The sequence below is a fragment of the Podarcis muralis genome, chromosome Z (assembly GCF_964188315.1).
Source record: "Podarcis muralis chromosome Z, rPodMur119.hap1.1, whole genome shotgun sequence".
NCBI classification, from domain to species: Eukaryota; Metazoa; Chordata; class Lepidosauria; order Squamata; family Lacertidae; genus Podarcis; species Podarcis muralis.
The window spans coordinates 14,641,365-14,664,851 of NC_135673.1; the positions used below are offsets into that span (position 1 = coordinate 14,641,365).

Below are 23,487 nucleotides of genomic sequence, written 5' to 3' on the forward strand. Positions count from 1 at the left end.
AGTCATTGTTCTTTTGTTGGTGTTTCTTTTCCCGCCCAACTTTTAGCATACACTATTCTTGCTGGTGCTGCAGCATTAAAAAAATATTATATAGCCTTGCAGGGAGCTCATAATCAATTATTGCTAATAGAAAGGCTTCTGGTTTCTTCGGAAATGTAAATGGGGATGGGGGGGAGATGAGCTCATTGTAAACCATCTCCCAGTATTTTTGGGGTTATTTACCCTGCCACCACATATGTATGAAAGATCCCTCAATCTCTTCATGTTTCCAACACAGTTTGGACCCTCTCTTGTACATTTTAACATTTTAACTGGGCATCAGATTCTACTGCCATGCACAGTTTTAAGCATCATGTAGTGTTTTCCTTGCCTTTTCTCTAAACGAAAATATCACATGCACTGCAATGTTTCTTCATATATTACAGTGCATGATTCCTGCGTCCCAGGAATCCTGGGAACTGTAGTTTAGCCCTCAGAGACCTGCAATTCCCAGCATCCTTAGGAAATTACAAGATTTTGGGGGGAAAGTTATACTCTTTAAACCTAGACAGCCTAAGAGGTCTTGTGCAGCAGGTCCAGTTCCCCCCCCCCAAGACTAGACATAATGTGATATAAGAAAAGCAATGAAGAATTGCACTGGAAAGGTGTGGGATGAAACCCTTCATTTGCTGAAACATCATCTAACCTCCCTGCAAACAATTCTTACCTTATGCCATCCACTGGCTTAAATGTTGCTTTTAATTGGAAACCAATGTCATGGTTTCTCCCTTTGCCTCATCCGCAGGTGAGGCTCTCTAGGACACCGTCACGCCTGATGGAAATGACCACTGAGTTCTTCACTACATCCAGTGGAAACACTTACAAGGCAGTTCTGAACTCACCAAAGCTTAAAATCAAGAAATCTGAGAAATATTATGTGGGGAAACTGAAGGCGAATTTGCTGCCCTCCTACCTAGAGCAAGTGTACCTCTCTGAGAGTTTCTTTACGGATGTGCGAAGGCAGTGAGTAGGACTTCAATCTCTTCTCTTAGTTTACAGCTCGATCCCATCTTCTGTGTGGGTTATGTTCCAGTGGTTTGTGCATAAAAGCAAAATTACACAAAGCCAAAACCGCCCCGACCCCTGAAATGAGGTTGGGGGCATCTAAGATCTCAGACTGCCCTGCAGGATCTTGCAAGGGCTTCTAGAGCCCTTGCATGGTCCTCCCAGAGCCTAGTAAGCAAGGCAGAGGGCTTAAAACTATTTCTATGAAGGGAAAGACCCCTGGCAAACTAAGCTGCCTTATCCACTTTTTATTTATTTAATTTTTTTGTTGAGTACATAAAGTTGTATTTGTGTAGGTGAAGCCTGTGTGAGATGCAATCAACCTGTAGTTTAATGGCATTTATTTATATGTTTTAATTAAAAACATTTACATGCCGCTTAAAAAACATTTACATGCCGCTTGTTGTCCTACCGCCAGCGGGTGAAGACTGTTTTGTTCCAGCAGGCTTTTGGAAGCCTACTGCTTTTAAGGAAAGGGCTTCTAAATAGCACAACATTGTTTTTACTACTTGCATTTTAATATATATTTTTTGCATCTGTTATAGTTTTTGATTCTGTTATAGTTTAATTACTTTTTTGACTATCATCTTCTATATGCTTTTAGCTTCCTGTGTGTTTTATCTGTGTCTTTTTTAGCTTACAATAACAACAATAATATTTATTACGGCCATAGGCCCATACAAGTAAAAACAACACATAAATAACAGCTTGTGTACGTGGGAAGAAAAAAAAAAAAAACAGCCGCTAAAACACCACAATAACACTAAAATACTATAAAATAGAATGGCATACTACGCCTTAGTTAGCTTGTAGTGCTCCTTGGCGTCGCTTTTGGGTAAGGACAGCGACCAGGAACCTTGCCACTTTCAGGGTCGTATGAGTATCCTTATCCTGCAAGATTTGGGCAAGGTGGAATTTTGGTGGGGTACCCTCTAGTTTCTGTATGATTGATCCCAACAAATTTGCCCGTGGCACATTGAATAGGGGGCAAGTGAACATGATGTGCTGGAGCGACTCCGGCGTCTCCTTATCGCATTCGCACGTGGCGGGAGCTTGGCCCTTTGAGAATCTATGTCTCAGGACGTTGGAGGGAAAAACGTTGAACCTCGCTTTGGTGAAGGCCAGTCTATGGGCAACAGTCGAAAGGGAGGAGAGGTATGATGGAACGCAGTAAGTTAAAGTGATACCAATGTTCTGGGGTGAACAAACACCTCCCCCCAGCATATAGTTTCGCTGTAGATCGATGTCATCCAGTCTTTGGCGGATCAGTCTTTGAGCAGTAATTTGGTCTAGTTTTAGGGAATCTGAAGGAGAGATTCCGTAACTCAGGAGTTTGGCATGAATTCTACTAGTCCAAAGGCTAGAGAATTCATCTCGCCATAAGCATTGGACAAGGTAGTGGTTTGGTAATCTATGCCACAATGATAACCAATAATTGAAGACTTGCTTCCACAGGCAAGTTTCTAAGGATGCGATCTTCAGTTCTAGTCGCGTGGCTGCGTTACTTACGCACAGGGGGAGCATTAGGAGCCGACGCAGGAATTGATTTTGCAGTGTCTCAAGAGGAGCAAGGTCTGTCATCACGGCCCAAAGCGGGGCAGCATAGGCCAGCACGGCAACCACTTTTGCCTTGAACACCTTTAGGGCCGAGGGAACATGCAAAGCTCCATCCGAAAAAAAGAATCGGAGGAGCGCATATGACAGAGTTTTGGCCTTGTTAAGTAGGTGTTGAATTTGGGCTTTCCACCCCAAATTGTGTTGAAAAATAACTCCTAGGTATTGAAATTTTAGGACTTGCTCAATTTTTGCTCCGCCAAGCTTCCATTCGTATAATCTCCGGCTTCTGGAGAAAATCAGGATCTTGGATTTAGCATGGTTGATGGTTAATTGGTTGAGTTGACAATACGTGGCAAAGATCTTCAAAGCTCTGGTTAGTCCAACACGTGTATAAGATAGAATTACCGCGTCGTCCGCATATAAAAGGAGAGGGCAGCGGTAGTCCGCAAGTCTAGGCGCGTGTGTACTTGGAGATGAGTTAACTAGGGATGCTCGCATGTCGCTGATGAATAGGTTGAATAGACAGGGAGCCAATATACATCCTTGGCGCACTCCCTTGTTTATTGGTATCGAATTAGTGAGGTCGCCCGCAGGAGTAAGTCTCACTCTAGCAAGGTTACCTTCGTGGAGCTGACTTATAAGCCATAGGAGTCTTCTATCAATGCCCTGTTTCGCAAGTTTCTCCCATAGAATATTTCTAGGAACGCTGTCAAAGGCTGCCTTTAGGTCTAAGAAGGCAGCACAGAGGTAGCCCCGGGGGGGAGAGGAGTACTTTCGTGCCAGATGGTAAAGAACTATCGCATGATCGGTTGTAGAGCGTTTAATTCTGAACCCTGCTTGTTCGTGGCCAATCTGATTAGTCTCATCTACCCATCGCAGTAGTTTAGTCAGCAAAAAGCTGGCATAAATTTTCCCTATGATCGAAAGGAGGCTGATGTTACGGTAGTTTTCCGGCTCCATTGGAGAACCTTTTTTATGAATTGGTACTATAATGGCCTCCTTCCATATTTTGGGGATGAGGCCAGAAGCGTTGATTGCATCGAAGGTTTTGGCCAAGATGCCAGCCCACCATTTTGGGTGTAGTTTAATGGCTTCAGCAGGGATCAGATCGGGCCCTGGGGCTTTACCCGGTTTCAGCTGAGCTATTAGCTTGGCTATTTCGTCAGGATCAGTGGAGGGCCAAATAGGTAGGTGGGTAAACAGATGCGTCAGGTGGTCGGAGGGAGCATCTGCCTGTGAGAAGCATTTCTTCAGGAACAGTTCCCATGTCGGTGCAGGGATGACTGCCCTTGGGTATTTCCTCACCCTTCTGTTGATCAAAGACCAGAATTCCCTGGATCTGTGTGATTTTGAAGCAGTAATCAAAGCCTGCCATCGATTGTGTTGCCACTCACGTTTGGCAATTTTCTGCGTGCGTTTGTAAACTAGCTTGGCTTGTGCATAACTAGCTGGCAGAGTAACTGCATCAGAGGTCTTATATACATTATATATAGCACGGAGGCGCTGTCTTGCTTGTTTACACTGAGAATTATACCAGGGGGCACCGTAAGTATATTCATTTCGATTTAATGTTTTGGGTGGTAGCCTGAAGAAGGACGTAAGATCAGTCGTATGATGGTGGAAGCATTTCAGCACTATGCTATGCTCGTCTGAGGCAGAGCCTATGTTGGGATGGGGCCCGAGGATTACTTTTTGAAAGAATTCCTGGTACCTTTGAGTCTGGGTCTCCGACCATTTGATTCCTCTTACTTGGAGAGATTCGTTGGTTACCATCTGGGTCGCATGTCTATGAGCCTCCGACTGCCAGTTCAGGGAGAGCTTGGCTACAAGGGGAAGATGATCACTAAATTGTACATTCTCGATCTTAAAGGTGGAAATGCACTTAAGTAGATCCCTGGAGACCAACAGGTAATCGAGGACGCTGTTTGATTTAACGCTCAGGTGGGTAAAATCCCCAGGAATGTCAGGGAGGCATGTGCCATTTAAAGGGACCAGATTTAAACGGATGGCCATTTGATAGAGGAGTACTCCAGCCTCATTTGCTCTGTGGTCTTTAGAAGTTCTCCTCATGATATGTTCCAGATCATAATTATCAAGGTTTGGAGTAACCCACCATTTGGCTTTGGTCAGCGAGTCCCAGTTTGCTGCTGTGCGGGCGTTGAAATCGCCACGTATTATGGCCGGGGTATTAGGAAACTTAACGTAGCATGAGAGCAGATGCTCTTCTAGCGAGCCCCATTTAGAGCCCAGTTCGGGGGAAGAACCCCCAGGTGGCAAGTAGACATTTGTAACTAGAAGTGAGATCTTTTCCCCCGCAATGAGCCCGGTAAGGGCGTAAGGAGGCAAGGCCTGCACTAGGGTAAGTTTAGAATGAAGGTTGAGGGAGATGCCTATTATTAGGCCCCCTTTAGGGCGGCCTCCTTTCAGGGAGGGGCAGGCAGGGAGTTCTAGAAGCTCAAAGCCATTTAGGACAATTTTCTCTACTTCCCACGATTCTTGGAACAAGATGATATGAAACAGGTTAATATACTCCAAGAATTCTGGATCAAGTTTTTTCCCCCTCCAGCCCGCAATGTTCCAGCTGAGGACTGATAGGGGGGAGTTCCTGTTGTGTCCAATTCGCTGTCATTTCAGGGAGAGATGTGTGTCCTTAGGGGGCAGGGCAGACCCCACAAAAAAGTCAGTTATTTTACTTTGCACGGCTGGCACCTGCTGAGGGTACCTTGTCTTGAAGTTGGTAGTGAGGTGTTCTGACTGGTGTAACAGGACGGGTCTCCTGCTGGCTGACCCAAGGGCGGACACTTCAGTGGGAAACTCCACAGGATTTGCTGAGACTGCCCCACCGCGAGGTCTAAAGATCGCCGATGAGACCATTTGATTTATATGTCCGGTCGGGTCTTCAATCAAATCCGGGCCATTTTTTGATGTAGGTGGAACACTCCCCTGGCCTGATGCTAGCGAAGATATTGGTGATGCTTGGGGTACTGGTACCGTTTGTATGTCGGGTCTATGCCGCTCAGGGGAATATGAGGACTCCAGTTCCGGCATTGATGGATTAGTTGGTAAGGAATTGTTTTGGTGGACGGAACTCTGGGCTACACTCTTCAGCGGGGAACTCTTGGAGGGCGAGTCAAAGTTCATCAGGAGTAGAGATGAGGGGCCTACTTGTGAGACAAAACCAGGGTCTGCCAAGCATCTGTGGGCTTTGCCCTCAAGTGGGGGAGGCATGGGTTTAGGAACTGGACTAAGGTAAGGAAGACTTCCTGCTTCTTTAAAACACGGCTCCGAAGAGCTGGCAGGATTATCCAGAGAAGTGAGCAGGACTTTTCCGTTCTTCTGGACATGTATGAGCTGATGATTAAGTACTTCTAGTCTATCAATTATTTCTTGTTGTTCCCTCGGTGGGAGGTCGCCAAAGGTGGCTAAAAGCTCTCTTTCCTCCGGCGGGGTCAGAAGATTACTTGCACCAGTGAGTTTCTTTAGAGCTCGTGGGGGCGTAGAGTAAGTCCGGTTTCGGTGCGGATGGATGTCCTCCGGGAGAGGAGGCTCGATGTCCCGGGGTACTCCCGACCTCTCCGACAGAGTCCGCTCCTTGCCGTGACCGGCGAGTAGAAGGGGGTGGATCTTACTATCCATAAAAACTCTTGTTGGGGTGATATCGTACCTAGCCAAGAGTGATTTCTGCCTGATGATAGCTGAAGGGATCCTTGGAGAGTAAAACGCAAGCATCACTTTCTGTGGCCTGAAGTGCTGGTTCAAAGGTAATACTGCAATGAGATCACATTGTGTGGTTTCTATGTTTAGGAGATTGCTTAGATGCTTTTTGACCCCATCCAGAGTGAGCCACTTTGCTGACCCTGCCCCAATGTTTAGGCAGATTTTCTTAGGTTGCAGGGATAATGCTTGATGTTTCAGTGCAGGATTTGGTCTATATTTAGGAATCACACTTCCTTTTTTGGTTGAGGGTAAGGTTCTCCGGAACTTCAATTCCCCCGTATCTACAGATGGCTTAGGCTTTAACCAGAGGTAATCAATTTTCTGTTCGAGGTTACATAGCTGGGAGGATAGCACATCAATCTTCTTGAATATGCAATTTAGGGTTCTGACCACAAGATGGAGATGTTCATGTTGTTCTTGTCTTGCGCAGTCCTCGGTTCCGGTGACCTGTACCACCTTCAGTGGGACACTCCTTCCTCCTCCATTTGTAGTTTTAATCTGAGGTGAAAATAATTCCTCTGGTGTTGACGTCTTTTTTAGCTTTTGTGAGCAGCCTTGAGTCTCAGTTCAGGGAAGCCGGAGCATAAGTACATTTTAAAAACAATACATTAGTAAAAACAAAAATGCAGCCCAAAGCCTGAAAAACAGCAATATAGAAACTGGTGTGGACAAAAGTGCAGAAAACAGATGTCCCGTAGATTTCAAACACATAAATCCGGGTCTGATTTATAGGCCAGGGAGAATGCCTGAGTAAAGACACAAGTCTTTGTAAGATATCTGAAGTGACTGACGGCTGCTGCTTTCATGTGTGACAGAGGGAAGAGCCTTTCCCAATATAGGAACAACAGCAGAAAAAGTTTCTGAGTCATCACCCTACAATATTTTGCAGGGTGCCATGTCACAGGTAGAATTTCTCTAGATGATCTAAGCAGTCTTACGGTATTAATACAGAGGCACATAGCCTTCCAGGTAAATGCTTTTTTCAAGAAGAACAAGAACGAGAAGAAGATTGTTCAAGGCATCTTTCAGCATAAAAATCAAAGCAAGATGAGCTTCTGGCTGTGGACTACCCTCTGGACATTCCATTGCATCTGATCCAAAGGATCTTTAGCATAATTGGGGGAAATTAATGATAGAAGTTGATGGGACGTGGGTGGTGCTGTGGGTAAAACCTCAGCGCCTAGGACTTGCCGATCGTCAGGTCGGCAGTTCGAATCCCCGCGGCGGGGTGCGCTCCCGTCGTTCGGTCCCAGCGCCTGCCAACCTAGCAGTTCGAAAGCACTCGCGGGTGAAAGTAGATAAATAGGGATCGCTTACCAGCGGGAAGGTAAACGGCGTTCCGTGTGCTGCGCTGGCTCGCCAGATGCAGCTTGTCACGCTGGCCACGTGACCCGGAAGTGTCTCCGGACAGCGCTGGCCCCCGGCCTATAGAGTGAGATGAGCGCACAACCCTAGAGTCTGGCAAGACTGGCCCGAACGGGCAGGGGTACCTTTACCTTTACCTTTAATGATAGAAGTTTGAACGTATTCATTCCTCTGAACCTGCAACCTCCTTCAATGGTGGTCTTGGAAGGATTGTTGCTGTTCTCTCCCCCCACACACACACACACCAAAAAAAAAAAAAAAAATTCAAGACTTTATTATGAAGTTAAAATAAGAATCCAGTAAGAAATAAGAAATAAAAATTTTAAAGTAAATTTTCCCCCCATAAAGCCATTACTATATAAAATACATTCTCAAGACTACACATTGAATTAGATGTTACAAAAACAAACTGACCTGATACAGAAAGAGTACAAACAAAGGTTACAAATACAAGCCATATTTCATTGGGATTTGCCACCCCCATGACTGGCCTTTCATATAAGTTATAAATGGCCCACCCACAAAGAAAGCTTCCCATCACATCTCTGACTCACCACTTCTGAGCAAGAGAAGCTCATACATAAAAATGTGGAGGGAAGGTGCTTAGCTCCTCTGAGGATGGACAGTTCTTCCCATAAACCCGGAGCAAAGCATGTCTCCTACTTTTTTAATTCTGAAGCAAAGCATAGCCAGAGTTTCTAGAAGCCTGTGAAGCTCTGGGGTTCACCCACATTGCGTGATGCAACACAGTGAACACTGATGAAGTAGAGATGAGAACTTATAAGAGAGAGAGAGATTTGTTCCTATAAGCAGAAGGATGCCCCAAATTTCCCTTCCTTCTCTTTCCCCATCACAGAATCCGGCTGCAGTTTTTTGAACACCTGGAGAACTGGTATTCTGAGACGTTGTCCAAGGCCTGGGTCATTGTGGACTCCAAGAAAGAAGAGATCAGCGCTGAACTGCAGCTGCGCGCTCACCTTCATGAGCCAAGGCGGGAGCGCATCGAGAAGGATATCTACGATGTCAGAATGGGTATTAATGTTTTCACTGCTACTTGTTACCACTGTGACACAATTGTTTCAGCTAGCCCACCTACTCCCCACTAACACTAAGGCCACACCCACACCATACATTTGAAGCGCTACAATACCACTTTAAACAGTCATGGCTTCCCCAGAAGAATTCTGGGGGCTGTTAAGGGTGCTGAAAGTCATAAGAGGGGACTTCCTAGACCAGGGGTCAGCAACTTTTTTCAGCCGTGGGCCGGTCCACTATCCCTCAGACCGTGTGGTGGGCCGGACTATATTTTGGGGAAAAAATATGAACAAATTCTTATGCCCCACAAATAACCCAGAGATGCATTTTAAATAAAAGGACACATTCTACTCATGTAAAAACATGCTGATTCCTGGACCATCCACAGGCCAGATATAGAAGGCGATTGGGCCGCATCCGGCCCCCGGGCCTTAGGTTGCCTACCCCTGCCCTAGACAGAGGACTAGGACCCAGGAGACCATGGCTCAGATTCCCCTCAGTCATGTAACTCACGGGTTACCTTGGGCCAATCACTGCCTCCCAGCCTAATCTACCTCACAGGGTTATTGTAAGGATGAACTGGGGAGGAGGAGAACCATGGACACGGACTCAAGCTCCTTGGAGAAGAAGATGGGATAGAAATGCAATAAATAAACTGTAGTTCTCGGGGGAGAATAATGAGTCTCTGCAAATAATATAGGCTGATTTGCTATATATGGTTGTGCCCAGCTGTTAGGTTAAATTCCCCCTGCCCTCCACCGACCATTGTCACCCTGGCCTCAACTGGTAGGCAGAGGGTCGAATTCAAAACGTTGACAAATTTGTGGAGGCTGAATTTATAAAAAGCGAAGGCAAGGATGGGTTTTTGGAAATTTGTTCAGTGGTGTCTGGACACACACATACACACATAAATAAATAAATAAATAAATAAATAAATAAATAAATAAATAAATATGTATGAGCAATGGCACCCCTTGGCATTGTGGGGGAGGGGGGGAATATGTATTGCAAGGCTTTCCAGATTTATCTTACTTTCAACTCCCACTGGCTTGAACCTAAAGCATTCTCTCACCCCACCCCTGCGCGCCTTTCCTTCCCCCCCTCTCAGCGGAGCTGCGATTTCACAACGACCGCTTAGTGCGACACTGCAGTGGTGTGGTGGAGGCCCTGAATAAAGAAAAAGCCGCCTTCTCCAAGCTCCGAGAAGACCAGAACCGTGTTAGCAAGACTTTCCGGCGGAAGATCCAAGACATGGAGAACATCTTCCTGATGGAGACCAGGGCAGAAAAGTCAGTTGGGGGGGGAGGGGGTCGCACAGCTTTCCCCCATGCCTCTTCAGTCCCAGGGCATTGGTTGAGCAGGGGCTACCTTATCACAACATCAGGTTTCCTGAGTGCTTTTGATTTTGGTGGTACTTCTGGATCCAGGTCTCTCACTGGAGGCTCAGTGGCTAGAAGTGCCTTTTACCAACCGTGACTAGTTCAACAGCTATGGCCATTCCTGGACCAGGGAAGCCTTGCCACAGTTGTTTATGTGTTGGTTACTCCAAGACTGGGTTGCTGCCATGCACTCTGTGTGGGGCTTCCCTTGAGTTTGATCAGGAGGCTGCAGTTAGTGCTGAATGTTGCAGCACATACACCCACTCAATCACTTTAATCTGTGGAACTGACAATGCCCCTGATGCCATATAATACCTGTTCTGTATTTGTAAGAACTCAAACTTTTAGTGTGGTTGCCCCTACACTTTGGAACTCCCTGCATGTTAACATCAGGAAAGGCACCTTCATTCTATTCTTTTCAGCACCTGCTATAACACTTTTGTTTAGGCAACCCTGTCCAGATGCTGAGAAAGTTGATGCAAGTTTTACATCAATTTTCAGTCAGTCGTTATTGTAACTTTTTGAAAGCCTTAAATTGTTATTAATCTTCTTATTTACAATGTTATTGTTTTATCATTTTTGTAACCCACTTTGAGGGTTTATTTGTTTCTTACAGTCAAGCTGTTTAATATAAATTTAAAAAACTTTGTTGGTATATCACCATCTCCTTTCTCAGGCTGTTGAGTCTCAGCAACAATATGCGCACTGAGCTGATTGACCACGTGGAGGTGATGCAGCTCTCCCTTCGGAGCTACAGGCAGTACTTGGAAGAAGCACTAGGGAAGCTGCGAGACGCAAACACTGACTTCCTTAAAGCGTGCAGGTATGCCAAGATCTGTTCAGCAGTGGCTGGTGTCGTGGATTCCATGAGGTGGGGTGAAGCCCCCAAGGCAGTGCCCCTGTTGGTGCCCCACCACTTCCACTGCCAGCAGAGAATGGGTACCAGCATTGGTGCTTATTTCATGAGATCTCACAAGATCTCTCATAGTTCGAGAAATCTTGGAAGATTTTGGCGCTGATGCGCCGCTCCAATATCAACACTACTGTGTTGTTTAAGGCAACTTTACTTAGTCATGGTAGCCACCACTAGGAAACCCACAAAAGTGGGATCCCCAGGCCTATAAATTCCCTATCTTAGCTTTGTACAAGTGCAGAAATTAAGCCACGTTCATGTCCCCCTCCTCCTCCCCCTGCTGAGTTCTACAAGGGACAATTCGGAGACTTGAGGAGGAGAAGGAAGCTGGCAGCTGGTGCCACCACCCCTTGTAAGTGAGAAAGCAGGCAGGTGGGGGCTAGCTGAAGGCAGACTGGGGTAGGCAAGGTAGTGTCCTACTTGCCCTAAAGAGGCAACTTCCACTAAGTCTGTATAAGATCCTCCTATATAGGTGGAATCATGAACAGGGCCTTTTCCAACCTCAGGCCATCCAGAGTCATAGCATCCTTAACCGGTATTTTTCATTGTTTTCCCCAGATTATTTGCTGATGGCGGAAATTTTTCTCCTGAGGAACTAGATGGCTTCATCAAGCGTCTGCACAAGGAGAGTGGGCGCATTGAGTTTGTTGAGGGCTTGATCATGATTGACCTGGAGAAGATGGAGTCTTCTTACCTGGAGCAGGTGAGGAGATGCCGGTCTCCCTGTTCTAGCAAGATAGAGGTTGCATCAAGAACAGCGAGAAGAATAAAAACTCTTATTTTTCCCCGCTGCCTCCCAAGGCTACAGAGGTCATCAACAGATATGAAAGCAAGTTTCGTTTTCTGGCACTCGACCGGCTCTTCATAGAGAAAATCCAACGGTTCTTGACGAACACTCAAGTGAAAATCAAGACAGAGGTGCAGATAAATGACGAGTATTTTATTTTACTTTATTGCCAGAGTGGGGAGAGGCAGGCATGGAGCTTTCTCCTTTACCCCCAGCTCAATGACTTTTTACCTAAAGGGCTCCAGATTACTTCCTTGGATGTTTGACAAGCCCTTACTCATCTTATCCTCCCCGTTAGCACTTGCACACAAACAGCAAAAGGGATAAAGCACAGGAAGGACCCCCAGAACTGAATGAGTCCTGGTGGGAACGCCAGTGAGACCCGCCTTTTTTATTTATTATTTCATCTATTACGTTGCGTTTATATCCCACCTTTTTCTCCAAGGAGTTCAAGGTGGCATTTACAGTTCTCCCCACACTCATTTAACCCCCACAACAACCTTGTGAGGTAGGTTAGGCTGAGAGGCAGCAACTGGCCCCAAAAGTGAGCTTCATGATGGGGAGTGGCATTTGAACCCCAATCTCCCAGGCCCTAGTCTGACACTCTAACCACTACACCACTGGCTCTCTGCAGCAAATGCTGAGTAGAGGATGGCAAAAGAGACAAGAAGGATTCTGAAACAACATATCATGCATAGCCAGAGATGCACTGCAGATCACCAGTATAAAGCTCTCAGACCACTGGGGGATGGATTCTCCCAAAACTATCCCCTGCAGATTTCCCCACCCTTGCCTTTCTCCTTAACTGGTAAACACACATCTGGGGAAATGCATTTGCCCAATTGTAGTTCTGCCACTGGAAGTCCCATATCCCCTTGTATCAGTGTCAGCCAGGAAAACCTTTCTCCACTTACCTTCTGCGAATCTCAGTTAATCTTTTGACTTCAAGTTCCCCCTTTTCCTTCTTAGGTGGCAAAATCCAATTGGCAGACCCAGACGTTAAACTCTTACATGGAGAAACTCACCAGAAGGATTGATGCTTGTGCCCATCCCACTGCAGATAAGGAAGTAAGTTCCAACAGCATGCAATTAAAAATGATTTGTCTTTTTGCTGCAAGGGGTTCAAGTCACATCCAGTGGGTTTTCAAAGTCTGGAATGCAGAACTGGAAGCTTGTCAGGGATTCCTCAGTAAGGGGATCATTCATTAAATGAAGCTGGGCATTGGAAGATTCAAGACAAACAACAAGAAATGACTTCATGCAGCACATAAACTATGGAATTATCTCAGCTGGAACTTACCAGAACTCAGTTCCGGCACCTCTCAGGTGGGCGCCACTGCTATTCTAAGAGAACGAGGGAGGTGTTCATGGTGAGTTCCAGCGCCTCTTTTTTTAGAAAAATATCAATGTTAATACAGTGGTACCTCTGGTTACATACTTAATTTGTTCCAGAGGTCCGTTCTTAACCTGAAACTGTTCTTAACCTGAAGCACCACTTTAGATAATGGGGCCTCCCGCTGCTGCCATGCCGTGCGATTTCTGTTCTCATCCTGAAGCAAAGTTCTTAACCTGAGGTACTATTTCTGGGTTAGGAGAGTCTGCAACCTGAAGCTTATGTAACCTGAAGCATATGTAACCCGAGGCGCCACTGTGTGTGTGTGTGTGTGTGTTTATATTGAACAAAATCATATTTAGTGCCTGGTTTGTTTATTTCTCTCAGTCTGTAACTTCAGAAGCACTCTATGAGTTTGCCACGTTTGTGATGGAAGAACTGAAAAAGAGAAGCAAGTATCTCAATTGCCTGCTCGAACTGGTAAATAGATCCACATGGTGAATGATTGTAATGATTATTATTTGTCTCCCTAGTGCCATTTGTGTACAATGCACTGCTAAACAAGAATAACATAAGCAAAAAGACAGTTCCCGGCAATCAGTGGGCAAAATGACACATGATGTTGATGGGAAAATTTGCAGATCTGTAAAGCTTAAAGCTCCCCCTTTGGGGAAGGGCTGTAGCTCAATAGTAGAGCATCTGCTTCACATGGAGAAGGCCCCAGGTTCAGTTCCCAGGATCTCCAGGTAAGCATGGAAAAGACTCCCTGCCTGAAACCCTGGAGAGCTACTGCCAGTCAGTGTAAGCAGTGCTGAACTAAAAGGATAAATCATCTGACTTAGTATAAGGCAGATTGCTATGTTGTTCTTGTGGCTTCCCCCAAGGCACTTGGCTAGCCACAGTTGGAAACAGGAAGCTGGGAAAATTGACCTTTGGTCTGGTCCAATAGGATGCTTCATCTGTTTTGCTCCTTTCCGACACAGGACCCTGTGTTCTCTTATGTACAAGACCCCACAATCCCTACCTCCGTGACAACCTCCATCCAATCAGACAGCATGCTGCAGGAAAGCAAGACATTTGTGATGGGTGTTGAATGCACATCACTGTTGAACCCAAGCCGGATGGGGAAGCCAGCCTTTGACGATGCAGCGATTAGTGTGATCAAACACCTCATTGGGTAGGTATTGAAGGGGAAGGGGCTTGATGGTCCTGGTTCTTGCAAAAGTGGTGGAGACTGAGAGCACAGTAAAACCCAAGCCCATCAGCAAGGAGGGAGATGCTCATGAACAAATGCCTCCAACTGGTTTTTAAACTCACTGCAGAGAGTGGTACCTAGCAGTGGTGGCTGTTGACTGTTGGGACTGGGAGGGCAGAAGGAAGGGACACCCAAAAGGTGGTGGCGCCAAAGCCAGAGGCAGGCAGAACCAGAGCCAATCACAGGCAGCTGGTTAATTCTTGTTTTATCCCCATCCTCCTCCTTGCTAAGAGGGCAAAACTGACTAAGGAGGAGGAAGCTGACAGCCAGTGACCAGTTTCCCTGAACTGGTTGTAGGAAGACAGGCAGGTGGAGACTGACTGAGAGCAGACTGCAGTTGGTGGGGTGGTTCTCCACTCACCCTAATGAGGGCAAGGAGTAGCCAATGTGGTGCCCTCTGGATGTTTTTGGACTCCAACTCCCATCAGCCCCAGCCAGTGTGGCTAATGGTCAGGGATGATGTTAGTTGTAATTCCAACAACATAAAGAGGACTTCATGTTGGCTACCCAATGGGAAAAGTTACTGCTAAGATGATGTGGGCAAGAAAATGAAAGTGTCACGAAACTCCAACAGAGAAAGAGTGCTTAAATAAAGTGCACGGAATTGGCTGAGACAAGTTAACTGAGCTCTACTCCACAGGAGGGAAGGGAGGTCATGGAGTGTTGACTTCACTGAAAGATGGAATTGCTTTGTCAAATAGCGGAATACAAGTAAGGGAATGTAAGACTTGAAGGACCTCTGTTTTTGTAAATAATATCAAAAAAGGAAAGAAAGCTTTATGGGTCAAAAGAAATCCCCTACAAATTCCCAGGATCTGAGTCTTAACCTGTGTTGAGCTTGTTTCAGATCCCATCGCACCAGAAGACTGACAGATGCGCAGCAGGAGAAAGAGCGCTTGCAGTCCGCTGCAACAGAAACAGCACCAGGTGGGCACAAGGAGACCTTCCATGCAGGCAATCGTTGCAGCCACACAGCTTAACTCAGGGGGTTATAACGGATTTCTTCAATTAACCACACCAGTTGCAATGCTTAAGACAGCTTTACTAGATCACAACAACAGCAGCCACCAGGAACCTGCAAAAGCAGAGTTCACAGGCCTATAAATTACCCAGGCTTATATAGAAGCATTCCCTTGCCTTAGCCTTACTCACACACCTTGAAATCAAGATGCGTTCTCTGAGGAAAAGTGTGCTTGATTCAGCAAGAAGAATTCACTGTCTGCTTTCTGTCAAACTGGTCCAAGGCTGAATTTTTCCAGCACAAACATTCTCCACCCCGCAAAAACAAACAAACACCATTCTCAACATATTCTTAATACAGTACAGTCTGCAGAAGCAGATTCTCCTAACTATATTATTTCACACACTGTTTTTACATACCTTCACATGTAGACTACCTATCAATCAGTATGGCTATCCACCACAGGGTTGCCAAAACTTTTTGGGCCCGCTGGTCACAATTGGAGTTCTGACAGAGCGCTGTGGCTGCTGGTCACAAAATATCCACCATGCAGATGCTCAAGGGAGAGGTGGAGTCTGTGCAAATGGGAACCAAGTAGGAAGAGCAAGCAGTCACACTCACACTTTGGTGATTTGGGGATGGATATTTGCTGAGATCTTTTTCAGGCACCAGAAGAGGTCCTTGGGCAGAGTGCATGGTGTTGGCGACGCTTGCATTGGCTAGCATTGGGTTTGGCATTGGGTTTGGCATCAGCTGCTGGAGACTTTGCCCCATTTCACACATAACCACCTCAGAAATAGTGCTCCAAGGCAACAGGACTGTAAACACAATATATTAATAATGAAGTTTACAATAATGTAGACAAAATATCAAACAAAGTATTCATTTCTACCTACCTTCTACCTAACCCTAACCCTACCTGCCTATCATTCTGGACCATTGCAGTGGTTTTCCCCCTCTTGGAATTGAGTAACATTTTTGAAGGCCTCCCAGTTGTGAAAACTGCAATCAGAGCCTTGGAAGAGAGGAAGATCTTTAAAACAGGACCATATCCAGAAACCTGTCTTTTTGTCAGCTGCTTAGAGCATTCTTCAGTATAACAATAATTACTTTTGGGGTACACGGTTCTTTGAAAGCCTCGCTGAAATGTACACTTTGCAATTGTAATAGTATTTTGCCTCCTTTGTGTAAGCTTCATTATTAATTTATTGTCCCAGGTTCAATTCCCAATGGCATCTCCAGGTAGGGCTGGGAAAGATACCCTGTCTGAAACTCTAGAGAGCTGCTGGCAGTCAGTGCAGAGAGTACTGAGCTAAATGGACCAAGTTTCTGGACGTATAAAGCCGCTTCCTTTATTCCCATGATGCCTTGCTCACTTTCAAGCCTTTCCCTGCAACAATGAGGTCTAGAAACAAACTTAGGTTCACAAAAACAAATTATAAGCATTCTGACAATCTCAAGGTTCTGCCAACATGGGCTGTAACACTCTGTAGCTGAAGCACAACAAGGAAAAGATGCGGCTCAGTTGTAGAGCATATACTTTGCATGCAGAAGCTTCCATGTTCAAAACTCTGTTGACCTACCCCGCTGCTCCCGTTCAATTCAGAAGTGATGTTGCATTGAAACATTGCCTCTAAATTAACTGTGCAAAGTGAGAGTAGTGGGCCTGATATGAAAGGTAGTGCTCTCTCTTTCCTGATGTTTGGGGCCCCAGCAAGCACTGGAAGCCATCAACCTTCTGAGCTGACCCCACCTGCCACTTAATGCCCTCTTCCATCTTTTCTTAGAGCTTATGCCAAAACCATTTTCTCCAGCATTCTCGGGTGGAGCCTCCCATCGCGAAAGCACCCAGGTTGCTCAAACCAACTTGTCTCTCACGTCTGCACGGAAATCTAGTTCCAGTGGCAAGCGGATGTCAGGAAGGTGAGGAAAACAAGAAAATTGCCCCCTCCTTCTGTTTCAGTGGCATCTCCCCCTCCCCTTCCAACCGTACCCCATCCCCACTGACACACACTTGGAAAGGACATTTTTCAAGAATAACTCACAGACACTTCAATATTGCTTTTTAACACACCCAAATAAATCAGCCTCAAATAGGATTAAAAGGTAAAGGGACCCCTGACCATTAGGTCCAGTCATGGCCAACTCTGGGGTTGCGGCGCTCATCTTGCTTTATTGGCCGAGGGAGCCGGTGTACAGCTTCCAGGTCATGTGGCCAGCATGACTAAGCCGCTTCTGGTGAACCAGAGCAGCACACGGAAACGCCATTTACCTTACTGCTGGAGCAGTACCTATTTATCTACTTGCACTTTGACATGCTTTCAAACTGCTAGGTTGGCAGGAGCAGGGACTGAGCAACGGGAGCTCACCCTGTTGCGGGGATTTGCACCGCCGACCTTCTGATCAGCAAGCCCTAGGCTCTGTGGTTTAACCCACAGCGCCACCCACGTCCCCAAATAGGATTATTCACTGACAATTTAGTGATAATGACACCTGACCTATTGAACATGGGAGCAGCAGTACTTTGAGCGCTTCACAACTTGGCAACACAGTCAGGTTAAAATTTCAAAATCTGAAGCTTTATGCTTCAATGTACCACCCAACATCCAAAAAGCTTTCACAGAACTCACAGGCATTAGACTCTGTCTCACAAAGCTTAGCTATTTAGGAATAATTATAACAAGAAACCTTAACAGACTGTATTGACAAAATATCCTCTTGTATGGCAGACAGTTCTTCAGAATTTCACACACACAAAAAAAAGAAGAAGAGCAAAACCCATTTTACCCTCCTGGACAAATTAGCAATGGTAAAAATGATGATTCTACCAAAATTGTTGTTTCTATTCCAATCACTAACCCACTTGGATCCCACTTAACCAGATACCAAAGTGGCAAAAGTCCTGCAAAAGACGCAGATTAAATTATTATATTTACTTTGACCCCATCTCCCATGTTCATCCATAGACCAGCACTTTATATTGTTTCATTGGTAACATAAGAGGAAAAATGACTATTACTCATACTTAATCTAAGCACAACCACAACAGCTCTTGGCTATACAATGTGGAACGTTATTTGTTAACTCTGCTCTGTCCTGTTACTCCTTTGTTTTTGTTTAAACCAATTCACAAACCACGAACTTATACATTAACCACTAATGATGAATTATATGTTGTAGATATTGCTGCAAAGTTATTATGCTATTTTTGTGATATGCAAATGACATGAGAAGGTGGGGGAGCTGGGGGGGGGGAGGTAAACAGTTTTATGCAACTAAGTCTTAGAATAGACCCATTGAAATTAATGAACCTAAGTTAGACTTGAATGGATCTACTCCATGTCATGAAAAAAGTGGATAGAGAAAAAATATTGTCTCTCTTTCATAACACCAGAACTCATGGACATCCAACGAAGCTGAGTGCCAGCAGATTTAGGACATAGCAGGGCATAGTTATAACTATGGAACTCACTCCTAGTAGTGGCAGTGGTGGACACCACCTTAAATGGCTTCATGGTTAGAGGCAACAGTGCTTCTGAATACCAGTTTCCCCCAGGCATCTAGTTGGCCACTGTGAGAACAGGATGCTGGGTTAGATGGGCCTGATACAACAGGGCTAGCACTGGATACCACCCCAAGTTTTTACCTGTGGCTGAAAAGAGCCAAGGCTGCAACTGAAATGACTAGAGTGGATTGGGAGCTGAATTCCAAAGCATATGGAGCGCACCAGCTTAGGAAAGGCTAGCCCAGATGGACTTGTGTCTCATCCAGTAAGAGCTCTGTTTGTGTTCACATGGCTCCAGCTAGGACTTCATGGTGGCTTGCCAATATTTATTTTAATTATCAGTGATTATATGTCTGTGATATTGGGGTGGGGTGAATAACCAACTTCTGGAAGAAACAGAGAAGCAACCACCACCACCCTGCTCTAAATCCTTTCTTTTCGAGAACAGTGTCAGCTCCATACAGAGATATACAAAAACCACTCGGATTGAGAGGAAGATACAGATCTTTGGAGACAAGCCGAAAGACAATGAGTAAGCCCCATGGTTAAGATTTATGCTTTGATAAGCTTTTTAGTCTGTTATTCAGCTGAAGAGGCTCCTTCAGGTGACTTACAGTGGTACCTCGGGTTAAGAACTTAATTCGTTCTTAACCTGAAACTGTTCTTAACCTGAGGTACCACTTTAGCTAATGGGGCCTCCCACTGTCACTGCGCTGCCGCCGCACAATTTCTGTTCTCATCCTGAAGCAAAGTTCTTAACCTGAGGTACTATTTCTGGGTTAGCGGAGTCTGCAACCTGAAGCGTCTGTAACCCGAGGTACCACTGTACAAGGTCACTAAAGCAAAGCAGTCCCTGCCTCCATATTTAAACATTAAAAGAAATCACATTAAAGGAAAAGGGCAAAAGGAGGGGAAAAGGAAAGCAAAGGAACTCAGACACCGGTTAGTAAAGTTACAGCAGTTATAATGGCCAGATGGGATGGTAACAGATTCAGGTTGCCTGGTGGGTAAGTTGAGGAAGAGCCAGAGGGTTATGGGTCTCTTAGGATGGCCAATGGAATAGCATGGCTTCCCCTTTTCTCCTCCTTCTCTGAGTTGGCAAAGGAGAGTGTCCTGACCTCAGGGGAATACTTCAAGGAACGAAGCAATAGATTCAGACTAGGAGGCTGAATTGCACTCAGTTGCAGCCAAAGAGGTATATACTGAACCAAAGCACTGACACAAGAGCAGCCCATTTTGTAAGTATCTCTCTGCATTGCCCTCCTCTGAATCCATCTCAGAAGCCCTAGTGAAACCACAGTCTCCCCTGCTTTGTCAGAGCGGATGACTACTAAAGCTGGCTGGGCCCTTTTAAATGAAGAGGCTCCTCCCACCAAAGCCAGAGCTATTAGCTATGACAGCTCCAGCTCCTATTTAAAGCTCAGTCTGAGGAAGATGGGCGCTGAAACAACATCTGAGCTCTTCTTTTATGGAGTTACCAGCCTGAGCCCTGCATGGAGATGTCCAGGGTGCAGATGAGGCCTTGCCTTACTAAGGCCACATCTCAGAGCAGAACACTGGAGATGATTCTGTCCAAATGGAATTGACTGAGCCACATGCAATGTACTGATAATGGTAGTACTGTAAATAGTATTAAATCTACTCCTAGGCACCTCCCTTAAACCCTTTTTTTCCCTTTAGTTCTGAACATTTGAAAGGAATTATCTTCAGCATCCTGTGGGACAACTTTGATATTATTATGAATTCTGCAGAGGTAAGGATACTTCTGCTATGGCTAGTTCTGGATTTATTTCCTTTTTTTCCTTTTTAATGATCTTGGTAATGCAGCTTCAGAGCAGAACCAGCGGTTTGGAGAATCCTCCCCCTTTCTAGCTATAATATATAGCAACACTTCTTTTGCATCCTGGTGCCATCACGTTCTGCCTCCACCATTGTTGACAAATGATGCGGAGTTGTGAGCGGGGCCAGGAGGCAAATCTTTCTGGGCTAGTCGGGCAAGGGAATCAATATTGCAGGTAACTCACAACTTACACACATTTAACTTGTGCACATTCAGTTTTATGTGCTTGACCTTCTATTTTTTTTACTTTTTAAATTGAAAGTAGGCAGGGCATCCAGGAAACAAAGAATTTGGCGATCCCACCTGCCATTGAACCCAATGTGTTTTGACTATATGTGATTTTGACATTATGTGCTGTCCCCAGAATGTAACCCCAGCGTAAGCTGAGTCAGCTGTACTTATTTAAAACATATTCACCCTGCTCTTCTGCTGAAAACAAAAGACCCCAGGCCAGCTTACAATGACCAGTAATACAATAGTACAGCAAAAAGGGGGGGGGGAGGGTTGGGAGGGAGGAGAGGCAAAGCAAACTCAGGCACTATGTCATAGTTCCAGAATCCAGCAGGTAGTAATTCAACAGCTATTAAGCCTGAATCTAAACACAAACAGAAGAACTGCTACTTCCTTTCCTTCTGGTGGCCCCAGTGCCTGCAGTTGTTAGCTGGGGGGGGGGGGTCTCTCAAGCACAACAGAGGGTCCCTGGCTTCTATTTCCTTTCCATCTGATGGCTTCCTCAATGTTTGAGAGTGCATAGAGGCTGGGTTTGTCAGGAAGGAGGTTCCCAACCTAAGCCTTTGCAGCGTTTGAACTGTGTTGAAATAGATCTTAAAAACAAAAATGCAGGAAAAATCAGGTTTGTCAGCCAGGGCCCTTTCTAGGGTTGAAGGGACCTTTTGCAAAGTCCCAAAACCCTGCTCCCCAGTCCCACAAATATGTTTATGGGTCCCTTGTGGCTCCTAAGACGCTTCCTTGGGCAGTAAGCAGTTTATTGCTGCCAGTTTTTTCTCAAGAAATGCCCTGGATGTTGAGTCATTCCAGGACACAGACATGGATGATTGTGGTGAGAGAAGTGGCCATAGACACCACCACAAGCACCTGGTAGCCCCCAAGGCAACCCCCATGTTCTTGTGGCAAAAGCCACTTTTCCTTTTCACAGTGCATCATAATGACTCGACATCCACTGTCAGCAGCAAAGACAGTGGTTGTGAGCTGCCTTTCACTGCTAATGGATGCTAGTCCAGATCAGGGCCGCCAAACTTCTTAGTTCACCAACCCCTAAAGTTTTATGAGCTTTATGTGCTCATAAAGGTGTTGTCAGCCTCAACCCAAATTCTTATTTAACTAAGAGGCATGAAATAACAGCACATCAAGATTTATTCCCCATCAGTCACCATTACTAGGAATCGTAAAACTTTAAAAATGAATTAAATGCTGAGCTTCCTCATTAGCAAGGGGTTGCATTCTGTACATGCCATTTACCGTATTTTTCGCTCTATAGGGCGCACCTTTCCATAGGGCGCACTTAGTTTTCAGAGGGGGAAATCAAGGGGGGGGATTATTTCCCCCCCCTCCCGCTCTGGGAGCAGCGGACAGGCTGCACGCAGCCTGTGCGCTTCTCCCAGACCTCCTCCCTGCTTTTGTGGGAGGTGGGGGAATTCCCCCATTTCCCGCAATAGCCCACAGGAGGGAGAAGGGACTGACTCGGCCAGTCAGTCCCTTCTCCCTCCTTGGGGAAAAGTCCCCAAGAGCGGCACGCTCTTTAAAGGCTGCACGGCTGCTGCGGGCTTTTCTACCAGGTGAGGGAATTCCCCCACCTCGTAGAAAAGCCCGCAGGAGCCGTGCAGCCTTTAAAGAGCGTGTGGCTTTTGCCTGCTATTGCGGGAGGTGGGGGAATTCCCCCATCTCCCGCAAAAGCCCACAGGAGCCGTGCACCCTTTAAAGACTGTGGGGCTCCTGCGGGCTTTTCCACCGAGCTTGTGGGGCTGGGGGGGGGAAGCACTGCTTTCCCCCACCACCAGCCTCCAAACCAGGTCGGAGAGTAGCGCGAAGGCGTCGCGTGCCTTCCCGCTGCCCCCCGAGAATGTGGGGCTGGCGGTGGGGAGGAAGCACTGCTTTCCCTCACTGCCAGCCTCAAAGACCAGACTCTCCTGGCTTCAGCGAAAGCAACGCGAAGCCTCCGGAGCATAGGCTTCGGAGGCTTTGCGTTGCTATCGCTGAAGCCAGGGAGCCTGCATTTGCTCCATAGGACGCACACACATTTCCCCTTCATTTTTGGAGGGGGGAAAGTGTGTCCTATAGAGCGAAAAATACGGTATATATCATACCCTTAGCTCCTGATTAAGTTTTTCACACTGTATCGCCGAAGCTTCTCTGCCACAGCCAGACCCTTTTAAATTCCTAGTTTCATGCCAGCACAGTCCCATCAGCCTGGGGTTGGACAGGATGGGCGGACAATATCAACCCCCTTGCCTGGCCAATATAGGCCCAACAAGGCTGTCCTTGCATCTCTGTTGCCCTCTTCTGTTGCCCCAGGGCTCAGAATCTTCATCCAGCTCTTTTTTCTATCCTGTTCCACATTCCAAAGGAATTCTACAAAAAGGAAAAGCATCAGATCACTCGGCCAGAATATTTGCAAGAAACCTATGATTTGTGTGTTGACGTGTTGGGGCAAAAGCTACTGATGTATTTACTGCAGGTAGACGAGTATCGTGTAGCCTGCATTTCTGGTAAGTTTGGGCTGCAATCTTTTACCCATTTCTCCAGTGGGGAAGTCCTATAGAATTCTAGAGTTGAAAG

The 23,487-nt window shown here is 46.0% G+C and overlaps 1 protein-coding gene and 2 long non-coding RNA genes across 6 annotated transcripts in view; 1 reads left to right on the forward strand and 2 right to left on the reverse strand.

Moving 5' to 3' along the window:
* The window catches only part of LOC144326143 (uncharacterized), a 231,860-nt gene that overhangs the window by 43,918 nt on the left and 164,455 nt on the right, over positions 1-23,487 (reverse strand). The window lies entirely within an intron of this gene.
* CCDC180 (coiled-coil domain containing 180) overlaps positions 1-23,487 on the forward strand; it is a 56,503-nt gene that overhangs the window by 21,807 nt on the left and 11,209 nt on the right. For all 4 annotated transcript variants that reach the window (XR_013391301.1, XM_028715170.2, XM_028715171.2 and 1 more), the window contains 14 exons: positions 785-1,002; positions 8,540-8,715; positions 9,827-10,007; positions 10,774-10,920; positions 11,569-11,713; positions 11,812-11,928; positions 12,767-12,865; positions 13,518-13,610; positions 14,114-14,307; positions 15,233-15,312; positions 17,134-17,269; positions 19,300-19,383; positions 20,532-20,604; positions 23,276-23,417. Coding sequence is in view for 3 of the 4 variants with exons in the window: in XM_028715170.2 (XP_028571003.2) it covers positions 785-1,002; positions 8,540-8,715; positions 9,827-10,007; positions 10,774-10,920; positions 11,569-11,713; positions 11,812-11,928; positions 12,767-12,865; positions 13,518-13,610; positions 14,114-14,307; positions 15,233-15,312; positions 17,134-17,269; positions 19,300-19,383; positions 20,532-20,604; positions 23,276-23,417 (1,885 nt within the window). In the remaining variant the exon portion in view is untranslated. The remainder of the gene's footprint in view (positions 1-784; positions 1,003-8,539; positions 8,716-9,826; positions 10,008-10,773; positions 10,921-11,568; positions 11,714-11,811; positions 11,929-12,766; positions 12,866-13,517; positions 13,611-14,113; positions 14,308-15,232; positions 15,313-17,133; positions 17,270-19,299; positions 19,384-20,531; positions 20,605-23,275; positions 23,418-23,487) is intronic.
* Positions 7,942-23,487, reverse strand: part of LOC144326144 (uncharacterized) — a 29,779-nt gene continuing 14,233 nt past the window's right edge. The window contains exons 2-3 of the long non-coding RNA XR_013391303.1: positions 12,712-12,851; positions 7,942-8,698 (exon numbers count right to left, since the gene is read on the reverse strand). This is a non-coding gene — a long non-coding RNA (uncharacterized LOC144326144). The remainder of the gene's footprint in view (positions 8,699-12,711; positions 12,852-23,487) is intronic.